The 24,156-nt window shown below is 37.3% G+C and overlaps 1 protein-coding gene across 2 annotated transcripts in view; it reads right to left on the bottom strand.

Moving 5' to 3' along the window:
* Positions 1-24,156, bottom strand: part of LOC124131984 — a 121,591-nt gene that overhangs the window by 73,610 nt on the left and 23,825 nt on the right. Inside the window, exons 4-7 of one of the 2 annotated variants that reach the window (XM_048391603.1) lie at positions 14,701-14,868; positions 11,623-11,637; positions 10,186-10,451; positions 5,068-5,163 (exon numbers count right to left, since the gene is read on the bottom strand). In XM_048391603.1, coding sequence (XP_048247560.1) covers positions 5,068-5,163; positions 10,186-10,451; positions 11,623-11,637; positions 14,701-14,868 — 545 coding nt within the window. The remainder of the gene's footprint in view (positions 1-5,067; positions 5,164-10,185; positions 10,452-11,622; positions 11,638-14,700; positions 14,869-24,156) is intronic. The other variant, XM_048391604.1, reaches the window with a different exon arrangement.

The raw sequence follows: 24,156 nt of genomic DNA, 5'->3' as shown, positions 1-24,156 counted from the left end.
GGGTTGAGCAGCAAGGCGCTCACCCAAGAGCACCTGCTCGGAAGAGAAAATACCGAGTGATTGACTCTAGACTCTGTGCCTTGAAAGGAGATCTGTTGAACCAATTGACGACAACAATGGACAACACTGACGATGTGGCAGATCTACCGCACTGGGAATGAACTGAATTTTTACATAAATGATAAAATGTATGTCTATATACATCTTCAAATACATGCATGATATATGATATGTTATACTATACTTGTTATATATTTACTTTGTTGTCCAGATTAAATAGTGTCCTCATTTCATTGGTGTTTTCTTGGTAATTAACAAGTACCTGGAAGGCGATCATCTGCCATAATAAGAATTTTTGTGATGACCGGGAAGGCGAACGTAATTTCTAACTCCGAGGGATTGATTTTCGCCTTCCCGGCCCATAACCAAAAAATCCTCATCCCTCAGTGGACTACAAGCCCTCAAAAATAAAAACACTAAAAACCACCCCAAACTAATAAATCAAATACTCAATAGCTCAAACAACTTCACTAGGGCAGGTAAACAAATAGAGTTCATTTGGACCCCTGCCCATGTAGGAATCTTTGGAAATGAAAAGGCAGATAAAGCAGCAAAATTATCCCTTAAACTCCCAGAAATAAGCTTAGACTTACCCAGCTCAAAATCAGAAATCAAAAGTCTCACTAAACAAAAAATCTGCAAAAAATGGCAAAATGTATACCAAAACTTAAATAGCCAAATCAGGAAAGTACTCAAAAAAACCCCTAAATAAACCAAAATTACTACACCCATCCAAAAAAATCGACAGAATAATTACTAAACTACAAACAGGCCACACTAAACTAAATAATCACCGTAAAATAGCTAATCTACACACATCAGGAAACTGCCCACATTGCAAACAACAAGAAACACCAGGACACGTACTCATTCACTGCACACACTACCAAACACACCGAACAACACTACAGACCACCCTAAATCTTAAAACCGGACTTACACTAGAATCAATCCTAAATCCACAAAATAAATTAGAAAAAAAGGTTTATACCTAATTAAAACAGGACTAATTAGTCGCATTTAAACCCCAAATAAAATAATAAAACCAAAACTACCTTATCTAACAACCACCCAACACACACAGCTCCCTTAGTTTGTCCCCCACCCACTCTTGGCATTCTTTCCAAATCTCAAAATCTATATAAGCAACTCCTAAAGCCCCCCCCCTCCTGGGTTGCACAATCTCACTTTTCCCCTTTTTGGAAACATATTAAATAGCCTGGCCGGGCCCGTGTGCGACATACGCTTGCAGTCGGATAGCACACGTTAAATCTCCAATATAAGTAAGTAAGTGTCTTCGAGTCAAGTGCGGGTCTCTCTCTCACCTTAGGGAGAATGCGACTGTAAAAGCCCCTCGCTAGACAGACAAGAAGTGAATGTTTGAGATAAATTTTATTTATTTTATTTATTATATATAGTTTAAACTCAATAAATAATTCATAGTCTTTTTATTGTTCAAATTACTGATAAAACATATTTCAACTTGTTCATTCTAACCATATTTCCAAACAATTCCAAACCATTACAAACCATTCAATGTCATTCCAAGTCATTCCAAACATTTCCTGTGTTGGAAATATGTTTGGAAATGTTGCCATTCCAATTTTGGATTTTCTGGAAAGATCGATCTTTCCAAGCTTTGGAAAGTTTGGAATGAGCTATCTTTCCAAAGCATTCAAACAATCATTCCAAATTGGTCTTGTGTTATTTGAAGCAAAGTAATCTTAGCCTGTTGATGACTGAACACATTTAACTAAACAATTTAGTGACTTCAACAAATACAACACATGATGACTATTTGTTTAGTTTAGAAATGCAAAATTGTTTTCAGAAATAGATTCATTAATGGGCGATCTTTTTCAATTTATCTTCCCTTCACTAACCCGCTAGGTGCGCTGACCCGGACGGTCCAACCTTAAACTGACGGCGCATGTGGTATGCGCGATACGAGCACTACATGTTACTATGACGCCTATAGACAGTTAACTAGTATAAGCTTCACCTCTGTCGGCAACAGTCACGCTTGTGTGTGGAGAGCTTATTTTTTCGCCCAAACAATGATTTATCTATTGCCATGTCCGGAAATAAATGTTCCTTGAATTAATGATACATCAGGGATGAACACGACTGATTATATTGTATAGATATCCACTAGATAGTCGTTCGAAGCGATGCGGTGAGATCAGCTGATCGTTCAATCCCAGGTCGCTTTGTTGACGTTTTGCAATCGGTACTGAAAGTGTTGCCCTTGATGTATGAATATGAAAATTAAGTAGATTTTGTATACGTTCCTATATCTATGTTGTAGCATCGCCGAGCAGGCTACACCATATGCATGCATTTCAGTATGTACAACGGTGAGGCTATACGGCACGCGAAATGTGAAGCTCGCATGCAACGTTGCCCGTAGCCTCAATGTTGTGAATATTGACAGCAACACATGTAGGCCTAAGTATTTGTCAGATATATAACAGAGAGCAATGAGAAATGTTCTCAATAAATTGTAAGAGTAACAGGCACTGTAAAATTTCGTCATCAACTAGATATCATGATTCAATGTTCAAAATAAAAGAAATGGAAATCACTGAAACCTGTTTTGATATTTAAGGGTTAATTGGTGCATGTTGTATACAAGGATTTTATGTATATGAATGGTAGCTGTTTGTTGCCAAATACTACCATGATTATATTTCAATATGATCAATGAAAGATATATATTATTTTGGCCTTTTTTTAAATTTATCAAAGTAAAAAATAATAATTCAGGACCCTATATATTAGTTAAAATACATATTCAAGAGTATTTGTTCCAACTACAATTTTTATAAAATAAAACAAAATATATTATCATGCTAATTGCCAATCTCTATAATGTTGATTGTGTATCACAATGCAGTGTCTAAATCCAGTTTGCATTGACAATAATCATATGATTGTGACACAGATAAAGCTGATTCTTAACTTCATTAGGCCTTGCTGTTTATGTTTCCTTTTTCTAAACTGATGTTTCAAATTCCAACATAAACAAATTAATAAATTTTTCTTCTTTCTCTTCACACCAAAAGATATCTGCATTGCACAATGACTCTTATTTATTTTCTAGCTTATTTAATATCTTGGCACACTTGTGCATGTGTACTATTATTTGATTACACATGCATGACTTTTTAGCTGTCATCTGTTTCTGAACTGAATATTATGCTAATAAATAAAGATAAGTAACATAAAAAATGACTCTGGTATTCTTTCAGGCTTGGAGAATCAATCAATTCATTGTGAAAACATTTTGTATTTTTTACATTAGTTACTTTGATCTTGATAAGATTAAAATAGATCCAAATTAAATTGAGGAGATTTAATTATGCAGTCTTAGTCATTTCAGCCAGTCTGTCTAAATTCCGGTCCTATTTTTGGAGGCAATAATAAATGAATGAAAATTTAAGAAAAAATATACCTTATCTGAGTGAATCAGTCAATATGCATATTGACTGAAATTTTCAGTCAAAAACATATTGGGCCTGATTAGAGACACTGACTGTAAAATATGTAAGTATAATCTGTTATATGCAAAATCAAATAACATAAATATATCCATTTATCTACATGGATTGACTGGGGGTTCATTTATTTAACCATCAGAAGATTTGATGATAAACTTTCATATTCATATTTTCATATAAAATTCATATTTGCTATATGATAATAATATCTACAAAATATACTTTATACTGCAGGTGTCTTGAAGTACTGTTGAATAAAAATCAGGATAGTTAGATACAGCAGGATAGTGTGTGGGTTTGTATGGGAAATAATTTGTCAACATTAAAATAAATGTTATGTTACTAAAACAAGAAGATAAAACTATGATTTAGATCTATTTATGCATCATACACATTTTGGGGGGTAGTCAGTATGATTTGTTGTTTGTTGGGACACATCTCTGTAATTAACTACTATTTTAAGAGCATGAGTATCAGAATTCTGTAAGAAATGATGGATCAATGAATTAACACCTGTGATGACTTAGAGCACTTAATGGTGGGACATATGTTATAAGCGGCAGAATATTGTGGGTAAATCTCTTATTTTAATGTATGATGACTAATATGTATATTGCAACTGAGTAACTGAGTGCTTAATAGATGCATGGTAGATGTTCATTTGGCCTATTTCTAAAAAAAATAATATAAATTTAAATATTCAGATGCAACTTTAATATTGATATAAAAATTAACATTAAAAATCAGTTGTTTTATTATTTTGAACGTTATTTCTTCTTAAAATATTTGTAAAGGCACGGATGTATACTTACTATATAGATCATTGGTAAAGGCCTGTCAAAGATGTCTATGTGCTGCAAATGTTGGCGTATCACTAATTTTATTAAATTGAAGTCCGTGGTAGTATTTGTTGAGATTTAAATGTTTGAATTGTTGTGGGAAATAACGCAAAGGCTGATAAATAAAATGAGTTTGCAATATTTCATCGATGCAATATGTTAGCCCAGACTGACAGAATGCCTCGCTGTTTTCTGACGTAGAAAATACCGTGGCAATATACCATTTTTCATGACGTTTTTCCCGCTATATTCCAAAGTGACAATTCGTCTTGTAGTTGAAGACTCAACAAATGTTGATATTATAAACTAATAATCACTACAAAATATGTGCTAGTTAAAACTATTCAGTTGTAAACGACCGTTTTTGAACGAAGGTGCAACAGGATAACTCTTTAGCTTGGCTCCATCTCTACATGTCAGTAGTTGTCGCAGCGCGCATTGATCCGGGAACCAGACCGGAAGTGACAGTTTGGACCGTCGCTTATATCATTTCAAAAGGAGAGTTATTGCCCTTTGGAACAAAAAATTGCCCATTGGTTGGGTTTTTTAAGCGCACCCAACCACACCCTACCACCAAAACAAAATATACATCACCAGAAATACAAATATATTATAGTTAGCATGATGATAACATATCAATACTGCAAAGCTTAAAGTGAGCAACATACCCATTTAATCTTCACTCCGACAAACTGGACTTCTGATAATTCGCCACTGGATGTTGCTCCACCGGGAGCATACAGAGCCTGAACACCACATTGTAACTGCAATAAAAAGCATAATTCACCAAAACCACACTCTACTTAACATATATCCTCACAGCATGTTCATTAAATTACTCAGAGAAACATTATTACTTCAAATTAAAGCATGACTTTCCCAGTGTTAACAATTGAGTCCCAATTTGTGATAGAGGTGGTATTGCAACTAATTTTACAGATATACTGTACAGGCCTTGAAACGTGATCCTTGAGGGGAGCAAAAAGAGCACTTAAGTAGCCTTAAATTTATTATGAGGAGTAAATGAGTTTTTTAAAAAGCAGTAAATCTTATTAAAGACCCAGAAACGAAGAGTTTAACACCACACTCAGCATTATTCCAGCTATATGACGGTGGTCTGTAAATAATCGAGACCAGATCAGACAATCCCTTGATTGACATAAGCACTGATCCAAGCAACTGGGATATGACGACTAGCATCAACCAAGTCAGCAAGCCTGAGATCACCTGATCCTGTTCGTCGATGAGCATTTTCACCTCTTCAGTATGGGTCGCTGAAGACCTATTCTAACCCAGGTATTCACAGGTCTACTAAGCTATTTCTTCATCACGACATTTCAGAGTTTAGTTATTCATGCTCCTTCATCAGGTGAATGCTGAGTGGAAAGATGTGCATAGAGTGAATATTGGAAATTTTTGTATAAATTGTAAATTTATATACTTATCCTATCTTACACTATGTATTTCTTCTTTGAACCTATGTGGAATCATGCTTGAACCATGTTTCAAGCTTCTAAAACAAAACACTTCACCCAAACACACCCCAGCATCCCTCTGGTTATTGACCAATAACTAGGTCAATAATGTGCTCTGTGCACGGTAACCTCATGCGACCCGATCACGTGTAGAGCACAGTAACCTCACGCGACCCCATCACGTGTAGAGCACGGTAGCCTCACACGACCCCATCACGTGTAGAGCACAGTAACCTCACACGACCCCATCACGTGTAGAGCACAGTAACCTCACACGACCCCATCACGTGTAGAGCACAGTAACCTCACACGACCCCATCACGTGTAGAGCACAGTAACCTCACACGACCCCATCACGTGTGTATCTCTATCAACTCCATCTCTTTCAGGCTAGAAGGTTGGCACATCATGTGTGAGATTTCTATCTCACACTATGCATTTCATTCCCAGTTGGGTCATACACAGCAGATACCCTAGCTTGTATAGACTACAACCTTGAGATATACTCGAGGTAGCTTCAGCTAAATAGTGCAACAAGTAAAAATTAAAACAATGCCTAGTGCCTGAAAGACTTGAACTTGTAGGCAGAAAAACACACAAACAACCGCTGATACGATCCCGATACATAAATTGGGCAAAACAGCATGAGATCAGGGATACATGCCAAACATGTTTTTACGTATGTCATCGTTCATAGAATGACCACATAGCTGAAAACGCACAGGCGATACAGCTGAGAACTTAAAATCGATCCTGGACTGATTCTTCAAACAGGGCCCGGCACTATCTCTGACAGACAATAGTGTGCAGTCCAACAACACCCACAAGAGGATCTCCTAACCAAAACATCACAAATACTCAAGGCAGAGATGAGTGAAATAAAGGTTCAGACACTGCATGTAAAGGCTGTGCCTTGCAGCAACTTTGATGTTGAAGATCGGTCTGGGAACCTGAAAAACAACAATAAACAAACGAAGGACGTTCCGTTCCAATGATTATTCTGTATGTACAGGAAACAGAGTACCAGGCTGCAGGACAGGGGTACAAGTATCATCTATCTGCGCTGTTGTGTAGCTGTCAATTGTTGCTCCAGGACCAAGAGACCGAACTTGTGTACACCATGAACATCGGTGACTGATACCTGACGTAGAAAGTGGAATAAGTAGGCAAAGTAGAGCCCTCAAATTTCAGAGTCGATCTCAGATGTTGCAGACACTCAGCGACCTTTCGAGAAGAGGCAGCAGTCAGCTTGGTGATATCACGAGCTCAACACTAGGCTTCCAACACATTCCATTTATAGGGTCTGGAGGTATGGTGAGCCTCAGTGAGCCTCAGTGATGTTCTTGGCAACTCGGGAAAAAAGTGTTGCCATTTAGGTACTGCCATGAGATGACCAGAGTGTTGTGGCCCCATGTCTGGCTAAGGATCTGTGATGGGAAAGATCAGTGATAAGAGGGACATCAACTTGGTGAAGCCCAATAGTTGATGTACCAGACGAAGGCCAAAAGTTTGGCGCTGAGGGTTGATTCGTGGTAGTGATTGCGGCCACTCCAAAAATCTGCATAGCTTGTAGATGGAGAGCAATTTCACATTGACTATCGATCCACCAAATCTAATAATTGCCTTCCAAAAGACAGCAATCATCATGACGAACAGGAGTGGTCCGTGTGAGTTCAATCAGTTGAATGTTGATCTTGAGAAGGTCCATACCCTGTCAGAATAGGGCTATCGATCCTGGCTATGTCAATCCTTGTTAGTGGTAGTTGACAAAGTCATCCAATTGATCCTGGGCAAGGCTGGAAATGTCATCGATTTGGGAGTGACTGTGTCGAAGTGAAAGCGCAGGAGACAAGGAACGACTTGCCCTTGACGACCGGGAAATTCTAGGTCTGGAAATGGCAGGCGCTGTCGAAACTGGCTTGCACAAAACGTCCTTAAAAAGAACCATGCAGACATCTGAAGCTGCTGGTTGCTCTTAAGTAGGCATGGACCCAGACACTGGGTACAGACATAAGTACTGGTACGGCAGGAACATCATAGGTGAGGAAGTTGTCGGGTACCCAGTAATCGGAGCTGAGTGCCATCATGACATTGAGGTCGAACTAAAAGTACTGATGCAGTTACTTCGATTCAAAAATCGATATTGATCTACTCGCTTACACGTCAACAACGACAGTAGGTGAAGTGCACTGAACAGCTTGCGACAGGTCCGCCTAAGAGGGTTTGTTACAACCTAGAGAAATATCCTGACATGCACTTTGAAAACATCCCTGCGCCAGGGCTGGAATACTTTATCCTTGCTTAGACTGGTATCCTCTCATACATGGCTATGGGCACTATTGGTTGAGGTGGCGAAAAATTACAAGAGCTCTAGAGCAGGGAAACCAGTATATGTTTGCACACACCTCATTCACATGATAAACAAAAAGGGAACTGTGTTGCAGACGAACAAAACGGTGTCCCAAATTTCGAAGAAATAACAATGTACATGCAGCCAGTTCCCTGTAGAATGCATGACGTGATATCTGATGCATGTAAGTTAGACGGAAAAAAATAATCTCTGTGTCTCACAATCCAGTCGATCTTCAGTTCTTTGATAATGTCTATCTTGAGAGTGGTAAATCACCCAATCTTGATCGTTAATAAATTGGCAATCTCCTTGAGCAACAGATAAATCGAATGCTGAGGAGAGTGTTTGGTGATTTCATGAAATGGGAAAGGGAGAACAATGCCAATCTAAACTGTAATAATGTCTATAAACCAATATAAAAAATCCGATCCAGGTGATGTGTAGGTGAAAGAGTGAAAGAGTGAGAGAGTGAGTGAGTGAGTGAGTGAGTGAGCGACTATGGTTAAACATAGCTTGTAGCAAAAATCCAATAAGATCAAGTTGATTCTTCTATAAACATCAATCAACAGAATAACCAGTTTGAAAATACAGGTCAGTGGGTGTTAGGCTGAATGTGGGATGACTGTAGAAGGAGATCGTATCTATTCACGCACACAGGCTGTGGTCATCGAAAAGGTGGGAAAAATCAGCTGTGAAGAATGAGAATGGATAGTGCATCCTCCTTCATCAATAGTTGAAAAAACAAAACAAGGTAAGATAACAATGGAGAGCCTGTCCACTATCGTTTCTTGGTTGACGACAGTACAGAATTCTAAAAAAAAGCCTTAAAACACCCATCCACTGAAAGCATCACAATAGCAAAGGCAGGTTATATATATGTGACATTGCTGACATGATTTATCGAAACCGATGATGATGGCTACACCGAGGAGTGGGGTGTTGATGTTGGTTCCCTTGATGAACCACATCGATACCAGACAGTGCAGGATCAACATTCAGACTGAGAGGAACGGTCTGTGCAGGAGCCAGTATGGAAGTCAAATTAGCATGAGGAGGTAGCACCAATAGTCCGCAATGATTCTGGTGAGGGAAGGTCACTTCCTGCAGGAATGATTCTACGTTCCGAAACGGAAACAGGGGACAATCGTGAGTGGCTTGTAGAACGTAGGTCTACACGACAGACCAACAGAGACAAACATCTATCAGAAGGAGAGGGATGTCAAGGCTCTTCATGCCAATGGCAATCAAAGGGCTGATCCCGATGAGAGCAGATTTAATCAGTTAGCCAGGAGTAAGGACAGGAAGAAGCTTCAGGATAACCACACCATGGAGGATACGATTTCAAGTGTTAGGGGTAGCTCTCCCAGCCACATGGGTGGTCTGCAAAAACACTGTGCTGATAGGGATCCCAAAGGGCGCAAGTGCAGTTTTGATGATTATGATTGCAACAGCAGGAATGATCCCGTTGAAGATGTCGATTCGTGTAACTGAGGAGCTCCTCGTACATTCATCCCACCCTGTCTTGTGAGACTATATCAAGATTTAACTCTATGCACTTCCTCAGCATTCAGCTGATGAAGGAGCAAGAAGTTGCTTTGTAACATCATAATACAGAACAAAAGAAGTTGCTATCCATAAAAGAATTCATGTATTCATTTTCTTCCAACTTCTGAATTCATTTCAAAGACAAATACAATGGCCAAACAAACAGGGTTTCACTGTATATATCACAAAGAATATTTGTCAACTGCCAGGCACTTGTTACCTATTCTACCCATTTATCCCCTTTAAGTTGTCTGACAGTCATGCAAGCCCAACAGATAGTATTTTCGTCAAAGTAGCTTTGATTTGAAGGATACGTGTACAAGTGCTTGGCTGTTTAATTTTTCTACATTCAAGAACATATTTACACGTAGGTTATGCCTACTTTAGCATCTCCCCTTTGGTCAGGACTTACGTACATTAAATCCAGCCTTCTCAACCCCATTGTCCTTCAGCAACTGTTCTGTCAATGTCCTGTTTGCAATGTAGTCAAAGTCATCCGAGTTCCACTCAAGAGGTTCGAACGTATAAATTGGGGCTCCTTCCACATACCAGATGGTCTTGTAAAACAGGTCTTCAGAAGAACGGGTAAAGTTACACCGGAATAATAGTTCACTTGAATATTCTTTGTCCATTAACTCAAAAGTAATACGTGGTTTTTCATCAAATTGTGGAGATCCTGAAACTGAAATATCAACCTGAATAATCATTGAAGCATAAACCTGGGAGGAGCAATAGAGTCAATTTCAAATCTATTCCATTTATAGCGCAGGTTTCCCACAGGTATTGCACTATAAGGCTTGAGATATCTCCCTCATGATCTATTGTTATCAAATGATATTTAATAGCGGTTTTGCGTATGTGTGGTTATTCCAAGATGTTGGTCATAAGAACATGTTTTTATCTGCATTTAGAAGACCCTTAAGAGATATATATTTCCAATCAGGGTACCAGAGTTTAGAGTAGTCTACTTTTTTAGTGCATTATGCTGATATAAAATCTTTCCTGCAACCCAAATTATACATAACAGTACTCAGAGACAAACGATTAGTTAGAGCAATGTGTAAATTTCGAATATCTCTTGACTTCACAATTTTCGAGTCAGCATTATTCGTAAAAGGTCATTGTTAAATATACCTCATACAGAATCTATAATGTAAAGAATGTGACCTTCATTTAGTTGAGGATGAAAACCATGTCTTTTTTGTAGGTAAGAAATACTTTTTTTTACCCCATTACAGAAATATTATAAAGGTAATATTATGTTTACAAATTTGTTTAAATCAAGTGATATTAATGTACTATGCTTGATAGCTTTATATTTATGTAAATTATTTTAAATGAGATCGACAGAGATGTTACACTCTGGACATGTGACCTAAAATGTTTTTTTATCTTATAACTGTACTATGGGCCATGTGGCCTCAATTATGAAATAAACTTGATTGATTGATGGTATATTGCAACTTGCATTGACCAATCAGAATCAGAATCAAAATCTGTTTGTAAGTGCCATTGAAAGCCCAATTTGTCATCTGCAGCCATCCAATCATATCATTGTTATGAGCAGCACATTCAGGAAGATAAGGAGAGATGGAGCTACTAATGTGACTTCTAAAACAAACCTTCGATGAGGTTAAAAAAATCCAGAGTATTTCTCGGAATGGAATAGAGAAATAATTCCCTGGATAACCAAGGATGAATGAGATTAAATCTGGGATTCAAACCCACGACCAGTTGACTGTGTCATCGGAGCCAATAACTTCCAAGACAATTTCTTTAATATATGGTCATTATTACACATTCTGTAAACATATGGCAATAACACCACTTGATGAACAAACATTTAATCTTACCTCCATGGTTTGCCACTGAAAAAAGTAAAAATGGTGTTAAACAAGTCAACACATCTGTTGGCAGGCTAAACATTTTCCTGAGGTATTTAGTCAGCAATGCAAAGATCAATGCAGTTGTATTAGAAAGATTACAATTCTCACTAATACAAAACCTCTATTACCTAAGTGCCAAAAAATATGTATTCGGTTATGATCTCACTTTAAATTATCTCCCAATAAAATTTTCAACAGAAGTTTTCTTCATTGTTAATTATCCACATATGATGACGACCGAAGTACAGGATTTCTGGCAATGATGTAGTTTGTTTATTGTTTAAAGCCACACTCCTTAATATTCCAGCTATATGATGACAGACTGTCAATAATCGGGTCTGGACCAGATAACACAGTGATTGAAAACATGAGCATCGATCCGCACAATTGGGAAATGATTATATGCATCAACCAAGTCAGCAAGCCTGATCATGGCCACCCGATCCTGTTAGTCTCCTCTTATGACCAGCATAGTCACCTTTTACAGCAAGCATGGGTTAATGAAGGCCTATTAATAGAGGCAGTATTCTTTGAATGATAACTATTGTTGTTTTCTACAACCACAAAGTGCTGATAGTCAAGGAACAAGCAATTCTTACTTTTGGTCATTTTTTTTTTAATTACTTGATTTAGAGAACTGCTGACTGAACAAAAACTTCAAACATGTGAAATAAACATAGATTTGGAGAACACTTATTTTTCTTCCTGTCTTTATAGGAGGTCAGTGGTGGCAGTGGCTTGTCACAATTCTATTTGGAATCATTTTAAAAAGACATATATTGTTTATCTTATAAATATTTTGAACAAAAAAGAATCTGCTACAAAGTAATCATAAAGAAGAGCTTTAATGTGACAATGTATTGCAATCAAATAAACAATCACTTTCCATTTTTCAATATTTAGCATGATGATAATTCATCAATTAAAAATTACTGAATGAATTATTAACAAGAGTCATTAGAAAGATGACAAATCCCCCCAACAGCTGTCTGTAAAGTAACCACAAGTAAATGTGCAATTCTGTATGTAATATGTCGAGTTGAATCTTCTTAAAGAAGCATACATTGTTTGCCCACAAAAAATCCACCATGGTTGCATCCATATGAAATGGAAAGTAAAACAAGTGTGTTTCTGTGGGTTTTTTTTATGCAAACAAATGAGAAATTACAAGAAACAATAACTAAAAATGCGTATAGCCAACAAAGTCATCTATATCCCCCGCCCATTTTAACACGTTATGGTCCCAAACCAGGTAACTGTCCCAACATTTCCCTTTCGCCCATGTCAAAATAGCTGCAATGGAAATTCTAAAATAAACATTTCTAAAACTCCTGAATATCAATTGGCACCAGCTCAGTATGCGCTTTATATATAGACATGCAATTTTTGACAAGGAAATACTTAGCAGTTTATTTGCTATACTCATCCTATATTAAAACTTAAATCCAACTTGTTGCCACGGAAACGTAAAAAATAAATAAATTCAAAATTCCTAAATAGCTAAAGGCACCAGTTTAGTATGTGCCTGGTAGACATGCAAAGTTTTGTAAGAAAGTATTTAATGGTTTTTGAGTTCTGCTCTGGAAACGAACACCACCCTTATAGAACCTAAGTACAACTTGTTACCATGGAAACGTAAAAATTCCTAAATAGCTAAAGGCACCAGTTCAGTATGTGCCTGGTAGACATGCAAAGTTTTGTAAGAAAGTATTTAACGGTTTTTGAGTTCTGCTCCGGAAATGAACACCGCCCTTATAGAACCTAAGTCCAACTTGTTGCCATGGAAACGTAAAAAATAATAATTTTTTTAAATTCCTAAATAGCATTTACCACTTGAATGATATAAATACAAAGTTTGAAATTTTTAACAGTTTCGGAGTTCTGCCCCGGAAACAAACATCACTCACAAAGTTAGCCTATGTCCAGCATGCTTTCATGAAAATTGGAAAATAAAGAAATTGGAAAAATTCCAAAATAGCAAAAAGCACAATTTCACCACTTAAGTGATATAAATGTAAAGTTTGATGAAGAAATATTTAACGGTTTTCGAGTTCTGCTCTGGAAACGATTCAGACAGATGGACGGACAGACGGACGGACATGCCCATAACTATATCCCTATAGCTATATATATAAAAATGTCATAAAAGTATATATCATGCTCATATTCTACATTATGCGAATGTGCATTTGAAGCAAATAAGCGAAATAGCAAAGTGTGACTGCTCAACTGGGCTTAATATGAGTGACTGTCATTCCTCTGGTCAAGTCTTGTTACTTTACATATTCATCAGGTCCTCATTAACATAGACTCTCCATATACTTTCTGTTAAAGAGCATTAATTCCATCTCATAGGACCAGTCTTAGGTATTAGAGCTAATTTCTGAATTTGGTTAATTTCAATTTTCAAGAATCACCTAAAAGAGAAGTGCCTATTCCTCTCAAAGATGAGTCCACTAAAATTATTTTGTGGATAACTTATTCATCAACACAATTCTCAAATGACGCATCCTTAAAGTGGACAAAAAGCTGTCATGACATTACAGGATGAGAATCACCCAAACAGTTACACTAAGCATAAAAAACATTGTCCATACATTGGGCAGGAACATCACCACACTAATTTCTCAATAATCAGTCTTTCTGAGAGATCCATGGTAGACATCATGGCATGTGGATATCAAATTGGATCTGACCTCTCTATGCTCTGCTAACAATCTGGTGTATTTTAAAGTGTCAGTTGCTGTTTCATCACTTGAGAGACACAACAGAGGTTGATAAATAAATTATCCACAATTCTAGTTGTTTCAAAAGCTGTCACAGACACAATATGTCCTTGTGGACATATAATGTCTACTGATCAAGAGATCATTTGAACTACCTAGTAGCGCAACAATCTCTCACTCTTCACTTTCTCTCTCCAACTTACCCAAAAGTACCCAGCCATACTCCATTAGCAACATCTCAACTGCTTTTGGGGCGGTTAAGAGTTTTAACACAAATAAAATTGGGCTTTAGGAGTGCTCCAATACTAATCATACATACCTAAACAATACACAGCTCGGTGGACTGGAGCTTGAGGCAAAAGGTAAACCTCAAACCCATCGCATTGTCTGGCTTCTACACTGAAGGTCGATTTGCATGCTTCAGTTGTAGACTGAACACACATTGTCAAGTCACTGTTGGGTGTTTGTCCTGCAATGGGTGTTCGTCCTGTAAAGTGAAGTTGGAAGTGTAGTGATAATACCCACCCCCGCCCACACACACACACATCCAAACCCCACTAATTTTTTTAAAAAGCCCATAAACATACTAAACTTGATTTTGAATGTTAACAAGAAAAAAAGTTGGGTCGAATGTTCAAAGTATGGTACCCTTTATCGCGTTTTTGCCTGGTTTTGCCGTATATCACTAGGGGTATGATTACATTTTGGGTTGTCATTTCACTACTGATCCACTGATCATCAAGGGTGATATACCCGTGGAAGCAATGTATAAGTACCTCTCCAATGATGTATCAATAATTGGTATTTGGTGAATATGGACCAACCTTTGGCAAATCAAACATCATATTTCCCAACAAAACCAAATTGTTCTCGAGCAAACCTTTAATCCCGTATATGTTCTAGGTACGTGTGCCTGATTCCACTATAATCTTCTAAAACATGTTCCAGTACATCTCTAGAAGTACTTCTTACAATGCGATGTTACCAGTTGAAAATCATTTGCAAAATTTGGAACAAATTTACTCTTATAATATCAGAGTAGGCTACCCAATATTACATTTTCAGCTTATATGAATGAAACATATTCAAGATTGCAACCATAAAGCTGCACCAAAAAAATTATCATAATGTAAATGTTATTTATTTCCGCAAATATACAAATCAATTTCTTGGATGTAGGCTTGATATTTTGACAAGTTTTGCCATTTTAAGTTGAGTTTCAGATACTTTATTACAGCTACTAGTTAAGGTGAATTTGCAGTCGGCACCACTGAAGGTACAAAACGAATCAACTTACTAACATTCAATTCATACATAACTTAACTACTTAAGTTTCCAATTTACAGAAAATGTCCAAATGCTAATCATCCAAATCGTATATGAATGGCTTAAAATGAACAGGGACCATGCATTCACAGAAATAAATGAAATTCCAATCACATGCTTAAGGTTCTCTTACAGAATACCCAAGTTAATATATATGAAAATTTAAAACGTATCCCCAGTGATCCAGAGCCAGTGTGCATCATACGTGTATCTGGCTTGAAGTATGGCCCACAACAACTTCTGAGCAAGGCCAAAGATCCTGATGAAAATAATGAAGAGTTGAAGGAGATCAAGCGTAGAAGGATGGCAGAACCTCCAGAATTGCAGAATCGAATGGAAGTGTCAGGTTCAAGCCTGCCGGAAGTTCTGGAAGAAACCCATGGATATCTCAGAGAATGTTATCAGAGTTTAACAATGAACCTTGACTGCTTGAAACAACCTGAAATAGAATCTATGGAGCTAGCTGGCCGCCCAATTCGGCGTTCATACTGTGAGCCCATCATCTTCCAACCTGACTGCATCTTTTGTAGGTCGTATTCCAAAAGAAATTCAAATCAAAAGGAAGCTGGACAACAGAAGGCCTCACAAACTTCAATCAGGATGGATGACAGCATGTCATCGAAGTAGCTGAAAGTCAAAACCATGAGCCTCTCCTGCTGCAGATCAGAGGGAAGGATCTATTTGCCTTTGAAGCAAAATATCACAAGTCGTGCCGAACTGGTTACATACAGAATCCTTAGAAATGGCGGAGCTGTTAACCGGAGGAACAACTTAGACAGCATCAAATAGAAGAGGCACACAAGAAAGCCATGATATCAGTGTCGGAAGTTATCAACAGCAAGATACTGAAAGAAGATCATGAAGTTGTCTGCTCTACTAAAGGTGTATACCGATAGTCTTCAGGACACTGGACACCCAAACCCAGACAACAGGAGCACTTAGTTAAAGAAGAAAAGTGCAAGCGTGTGAGTCGAACCCATTTTGTCTAATTTTATTTTTTTTACATAAACATATTATATTCAGATTGAAATGGATTGGGAACAAGTTATCCAACTTAGGACTCCCTCTCCATAGTATTTACAAAAGCTTGTAGAGTAAATCATATACAAGGAAAACAGAAAAGATGAGAGTGTAAAGATAACAAAAGAAATGTACAAAAGAGAGACAAGTATATGTACATTAAAGTGTTACCCAAATCTCTTTGTATAAACATTTTCACTGCTTTAAGATGTGTTGATTTTCGATAATGGACAAACATTCATTTCCGTTTAAAACCAAACTTAAATCTAATTTATCATTTTTGGTCACGGCATTCTGTAAAATGTCCGAAATTATTCTTAACATAGTTTTTCTTTGATGGACATACAATGGACACTTTAATAAATAATCATATGCGTTTTAACATGGATTACCACATTGACATATTGGATCACATTTTATCTCTATTCTGTATAAATCGTAATTTAACCCGATTTCATGTATCTTAATCAAGTATGATAAATATTCAACTTTCTAACACCATAGGAAAAATATGGAGGGGCAATGACTTGCTCTTTTTGTACGTATGTCTTGAATTGGGATGTAGATGTACAATTTCTACCTGCTACAGGAATAGTGTTCCATAACCTTACAGCTGATGGAATAAAAGAACACGTTGAGTGTTTTAATCTAGTATATGGAATCTCAATATTGTCTGAATTTCTTAAATTATATGGTACATTTGAACTTACAGTGGTTGGTACAATGTCTTTAAGATAAGTTGGGGCAATATTACTTTGTATTTTGTAGAACAAACATAGCTTACGTTTCCTCCTTCGTTCTATTAACGTTTCCCATCCTGTTTCATATTACAGATGTGTGTGTGTGTGTGTGCGAAGTATACTTTGGGAGCCCAGTAACTACTCTGGCAGCTTCTAGTTGGAGATTTTCTAACTGAATTGATAATTCTATATTACACCCATCCCACACTTCAAACGCATATTCAAAATGGGGTCTTATGAAAATTATATACACTTTATTTAATGTATTTCTGTTCAATATGAACTTTAATTTTCTCATTGAATTTATCATTTTTGATGTTGATTTAATTATGTTATCTACATGACAGGACCATTTTCCGTTTGATGCAAACGTTATACCAAAATGTTTATGACTTTCAACATTCTTAACTTTACATTCATCAAAGTACAAGGTAATAAGGTCTGATTCATCTTTTAAGGAAAATATAACCGCTTCTGTTTTGGGGACACTTCGGTTTGCCAGCACCTATTATTCTGGGTTAAAAATTACCCAACCATTACTGACAAGTGTACAATAGAGTGATTATGAGGATTAAAAGGGGATTTAAAAGAGGGCAACATGACTTTTGTTATTTTATTTCTCATGTACATACAGCATACACTATAAATCATACATGTGTTCATACATACAAAATATATAAACTTCAGAAATTATAAAAGTCAGAAATTAAATTAATTATTTACAATTCACATATATTTTAACTCACAAACCAATAAATCTTGCCACAGAATCAGCATATTCTGTTGGTGACTTGAGCCCTGTCAACAACTCCTGCTTTTCCCTCTCAATACCGCTATCCACATTGCGGTACTTCCTCTGCTTTGTAGGAAGTCGCCCACCAGCCTGGATTTGCAGGAGCAGTGACTCTACAAAACACTGTTCTTTTTTTAAACTGTCAATGAATTTGAATATATTTGGATGGCAAGGCCCCTGTTTGCCTAGCTTACCATGCCAGCCTTCCAAATTGTTTGTGGTTCTGGAACCCACTGTCTCGAAGTGGTTCCACATGCTGCGACCATCACTCTCCACCCACTGTTCAGTAACATAATCTGCAAACCTCAGCACCCGTGGATCGTCAAAGTTTGCTTCTTCTAGGGCTGCCATCCACACATCGTCGATGTCACACATACTCACCAGTGGCAGGGCTGAGGCTCTCCTTACCAAGAGTTTCACATTGTCATCGGTCTTATACAAGGTCTGAAGTCCATTCTTCTGGGCATTTCTCCAGATTGACTGTCTATAATGAAACAGACAACCTTTGGGTCTGGCACTGAAAGGTATCTCTGACGGCATTCTGCGCAGCTGCTTCGAAGTCGGTGAAGATCTTTGATGGTGCTAGGGGAATGTTGTCTGCAGCAATCTTCTTAACACGTTGAAAGAATTTCATGTAGGTTGACTGGCGTGGGACCATAGATGAGTGGTACCATTTTGCCAGCAACAAAAGTATGGATGGTGTAAAGCTGGTAAAAAATCTCTGGGTGAACACTGAAGGTGCCGTCGCAGAAGAAATTCTCGGCAGATGACAGATGTCTGATGTTCCTGATGGTGCTGAAGATCATCATTCTGTCCATGCTTATTTTCAACAAATCTCACTTAAACCTGTGCATTAGCCATTTTGACACCCTTTCCTACTTACTTACTTACTTACTTTGGAGATTTAACGTGCGCTTTCCGACTGATGCGTATTTCGCACACGGGCACGGCCAGGCCATTTAATGTGTTTCCGAAAGGGGCGAAAGTGGTCTGTGCAACCCAAGAGGGGGCTTTAGGGGTTGCTTATATAGAATTTGGGAATTTTGAGATTTGGAATAGATGCTGATGGGGTTGGGGAGGAGAACTAAGGGAGCTGGGTATGGTGGACGTTTGTTGTTTATGTGATAGGTAGTGTGTGCAGTGGATGAGTGCGTGTTCTGGGGTTTCTAGTTGTTTGCAGTGTGGGCAGTTACCTGTAGTGTTTTTTTTTATTTTTCTAGGTGGTTATTTAGGTTGGTGCGTCCTGTTTGGAGTTTAGTAATTACTCCGTCGATTTTTTTTGATGGATGGAGAATTTTTGGTTTGGTTAGTGGTTTGCTGAGTACTTTTTTGATTTGGCTATTTGAGTTTAGATATAGGTTATGCCATTTTTTTGTGATTTTTTGCTTGTTTACACTTTTCAATTCTGATTTTGAGATGGGTAAGATTAGACTTATTTCTGGGATTTTGAGGGATAGTTTAGCTGCTTTATCAGTGTTTTCATTACCGTATATTCCTACGTGGGCGGGTATTCACAAGAAGGTTATTTGTTTGCATGCCTTAGTTAGGTCGTTGGAACTTTTAAGTATTTGATTTACTAATTTAAGTCGGTTTTTGGTATTTTTGTTTTGGAGGGCTTGCAGTCCACTTAGGGAGTCGGTAAGTATAAGGATTTTTTTGTGGTTTTTGGAGACACCCTTTCCTTCCTGGTTCGTCATTTTATAGCCATAGTTGATTAAATGATTATTAAATTCGTTCAACATGATATGAAACTCATGTTTGACACTGATTATACTGAAAAGTGTTCACCAATTCGTGTCAGCCACGCGTCACCGTTAATGAAGCAGGGTTCATTGGTCCCTATAATCCTTTAGAAAAACATCTAAATTGCTGGCACATTTAATCTCTTATCATAACATTCAGGGTGCCGGCAAACCAAGGTTAAACAAACCACTGTTTTATCTGGGTTGTATTTAATTAACCAGTGTTTTGCCAAGTTACACAGCTTGCTCAGATTTAAATTTAGAGTTGATTCAACAAGTTGATTGTCTGGTGAAGAAAAGCTGAGTCCTGTATGTCGTTAACAAATACAATGAATAAAAGGGACTTAACACGACCCCTGTGTAACGCCAGCCTTCAAAATCCTTGGCTTGGACAGAGCCCCGCTTACAAACACTGATTGAGTACGATTGCTTTTGTAACTAGACAGCCATTCAAGTAAATTCCCTTTTATACCATACATTTCTAATTTGTATATAAGCCCTCTATGCCAGACATGATCAAATGCTTTTGACACATCGCAAACAAACATGCAATATTTTTCTCTATTATCTAAAGATATACAAATTTGATTATACAATTCAATTAATTGATGGACAGTGGAATGGCCTTTTAGAAGGCCGACTGGTATTTATATAACAATTTATTGTCATGAAAGTGGTTATAAAGATGCTTAAATACAACTCTCTCAAACACTTTACCTACACAACTAATGAGTGATATTGGTCTGTAGTTTGTCACAACTGAATGATCTCCTTTCTTATACAATGGCATAACATGCGCTCTTTTCTATTCTGTTGGATATGCATTTAAAGCCAATGACCGATTGAACCACATAAATAAAACAATACTAATGCTGTTTACTGTTTTCTTTAATAGGTTGTTACTTATTCTGTCCGGACCAGATGCCTTGTTAATGTGAAGACATTTTATAACGTCAGATATTTCATTTTCTGAGACAGTTAATTTGTCAAAAATACTCTTAGTGCGTTGCTTGAAATATGGTAATTCTTCCCGTTCTTCAGTTAGGGTAGATATGGATTGGAAATATTCATTTAACTTTTCTGATTTTTCTAAATCTAAAAATATAGCGGGACAGTCATCGGTATCTTGCTTCCTTAACAGGGGGATGCTCGAAGATGTGCCAGAGTTTATGACAACATATCTTAGTAATTTCCAATATGATTGTTTATTTACTATATAAAGTTCTGAAAGAAATTCATCGATGTTAGAAGAGAACTTTTCTATCGCATAACTTTTCATGTTGTTGACTTTATTGCGTTGTTATTTGTATGCAATAATATCTGTCTCCTTATTACTCCTTATTGATTTCTTTCGTAACCTATTACATATCCTACACTCCTTTCTTAAATGTGAATCAAACCATGGTTTGTCATTTGGTCGAATAGTAACAATTTTAGATGGAATACATTGTGTTACAAAATCATTCAATCTTTAGTACAACACTTCACACATATCATCAACATTTGTACATTCATTAAATAATACATACCAATTGGTAATGTTTATGAGATCTTTCAATTTAACAAAGTCTCCTTTGTTACAACATAAAACCTTGCGTTTATAAGCTATCTTGGTGCATATGTGTGTGTCCATATAGGTACCTCTGTGATCAGATATTGTACTATCCAAGTCGATCACACCACTGACCTTTGCCTCAACATCTTCACTAACAATGATTGGACATAAAAGTGTGCTAGATTTAGAAGTGACTCTGGTGGGCTCAAAAATTACATTCCTTAAATTGTTTCTGTGTAAAATTTTGTTTACGTATTTTTTTTCTGTTAGATAATAAATTTTCATTTAAGTCACCGACAATCACCATTTTACTAGATGTATCCACCGCAACTTTGATAGAATTATCTAACCGACTCCAAAACTGTACAGAATTGTGTTCTGGCCTGTAAACAACACAGAGTAATAAAGGTCCTTGAGGAAGAAATATTTTTATCCATATACTTTCATCAGTAATATTTTCTAGTTCGTGCATTCTCTTGTATGTTAAACACTAAGTGATATACATCATAACTCCTCCCCCAAAAGCATTTCTATCTTTCCGTATTGGATCATGAAATGATTGCCACTGTAAAGTTTCATTATCTACAGATTCATCCAGATGTGTTTCAATGAAACAAACTACATCATATTCAGACAAATATTCTGTAAGATATCTTTGCTTATTATAGACACTCCTGGTATTTAAATGGAAGATCGACAATGAGTGGTCAAGATTAGTTACATCACCAGTCAGTGGGCCAGGATTATGTTCAACGTCCCCTGCAAGCTGTATTAACCATAGGAATATGAGAATTACATTTACATTGCCGAGATAGGCCTGCAGAACACAAAGGCACAATCGAGTGTTACAAGCTTTCACTTCTAGTGATATAATATAATGCATTATGTCCAGCTCGTTCAAAAGAAACTTTGTGATGGAAGATTTGCAGATAAACAATTGACACAACCTGTTAGAAGACTTTACAACACAGTTGAACACCCCAATCGCGACGCGATACTGAGATATATCATTTCCCATACGTCAGTTTTAGTCTGGGAACAATCATACTTTTCTTATGGGTTAATGATCGGGGAATGTTAGGACGCTGTGACAATATGCTGAGTGACAAATCAGTGTGTACATAGCATGGCAATACAAGAATGGATCGTATATTTATTGGAGTTTTCGTTTTCTGGGAATATAAGGAGAGTGAGATTCAGGGATATGGATAAAACAGGAAGTGAATGGATAGCTAAGGATAAGGTAAGACAATATACAAATAGTATGTACAACATGACAAACATTGTCAGCCCTGGCGAAGTAATGTATGTGTTGTGTTATCATAAATATACATATACAGTATATACTGTGTTTAATACTAATACATTCCTAGGAATAATTAAGAAATCCTTACACATACATCCTTTGAAATGGCACATATAAATCCACATCCACTTTCGTTCCTTGCAATATCACAAGTTTATTCTAAACACCTAATGTTTTCACACAAAGCAGTTTTTGCATCTTCAGTTCTTTTGACGGTATCTGTCCAAATCAGCATCACGCTGTATGTGGCGGATCTTCCCTTCTGGTTGAACCTAATTCATAGGCGTTTCGTACAGCTGAGTGAACCTCAATCTGTGAGTTGCACACAATGAACGACTGGATAGGTCCCATGTGACAAAATGCCAATCTGTCTTGGTAGGGCTAGTAGTTCTCAATTTTCTTCAACTTGGTACTCCTGTGGTCTGGGTTTGGGTAAATTTGTTTCAAATTTTGCAAATGATTTTCAACTGGCAACGTCGCATGGTAAGAAGTACTTCTAGAGATGTACTGGAACATGTTTTAGAAGATTATAGTGGAATCAGGCACACGTACCTAGAACATATACCGGATTAAAGGTTTCCTCGAGAACAATTTGGTTTTGCCGGGAAATATGATGTTTGATTTGCCATAGGTTGGTCCATATTCACCAAATACCAATTATTGATACATCATTGGAGAGGTACTTATACATTGCTTCCACGGGTATATCACCCTTGATGATCAGTGGATCAGTAGTGAGATGACAACCCAAAATGTAATCATACCCCCTAGTGATATACGGCAAAACCAGGCAAAAACGCGATAAAGGGTACCATACTTTGAAGGGTTGTAAAAACGTGTACACGTGTGTGTGTGTGTGTGTGTGTGTGTGTGTGTGTGTGTGTGTGTGTGTGTGTGTGTGTGTGTGTGTGTGTGTGTGTGTGTGTGTGTGTGTGTGTGGTGTGTGTGGTGTGTGTGTGGTGTGTGTGTGTGTCTCATGGGTCATACTTAGCCCACTGCCTATAGAGGTGTCCATGCCAGTTCTGTCACATATAATATAAGTGAGGTTGTCGTATGAATTTGTCCTGTGCTCTAAGAGTGATACGTGGTCAAATAGATCTTGAAAGGTCAGGTGCTGCGCTGTGTGTCTGATGACGGTTCCAGAGTCTTGTAATGGAGCTTGGTGCTCAGTGGAAAAACCTGGCTACAGCAGAAGATTTTACTACTTTTGCATTTCAGTTTTTGCAGAGTATATGTTCAATCCAGGATGATAATTATTATTTGGACCTAAACGGAACTCAATTTTGCAGCTAC

This window comes from Haliotis rufescens, unplaced genomic scaffold (genome assembly GCF_023055435.1).
Source record: "Haliotis rufescens isolate VD_foot unplaced genomic scaffold, xgHalRufe1.0.p SCAF_93, whole genome shotgun sequence".
NCBI classification, from domain to species: Eukaryota; Metazoa; Mollusca; class Gastropoda; order Lepetellida; family Haliotidae; genus Haliotis; species Haliotis rufescens.
The sequence above is the reverse complement of the archived record's forward strand: the minus strand, read 5'-3'. Positions and strand labels throughout refer to the sequence as shown.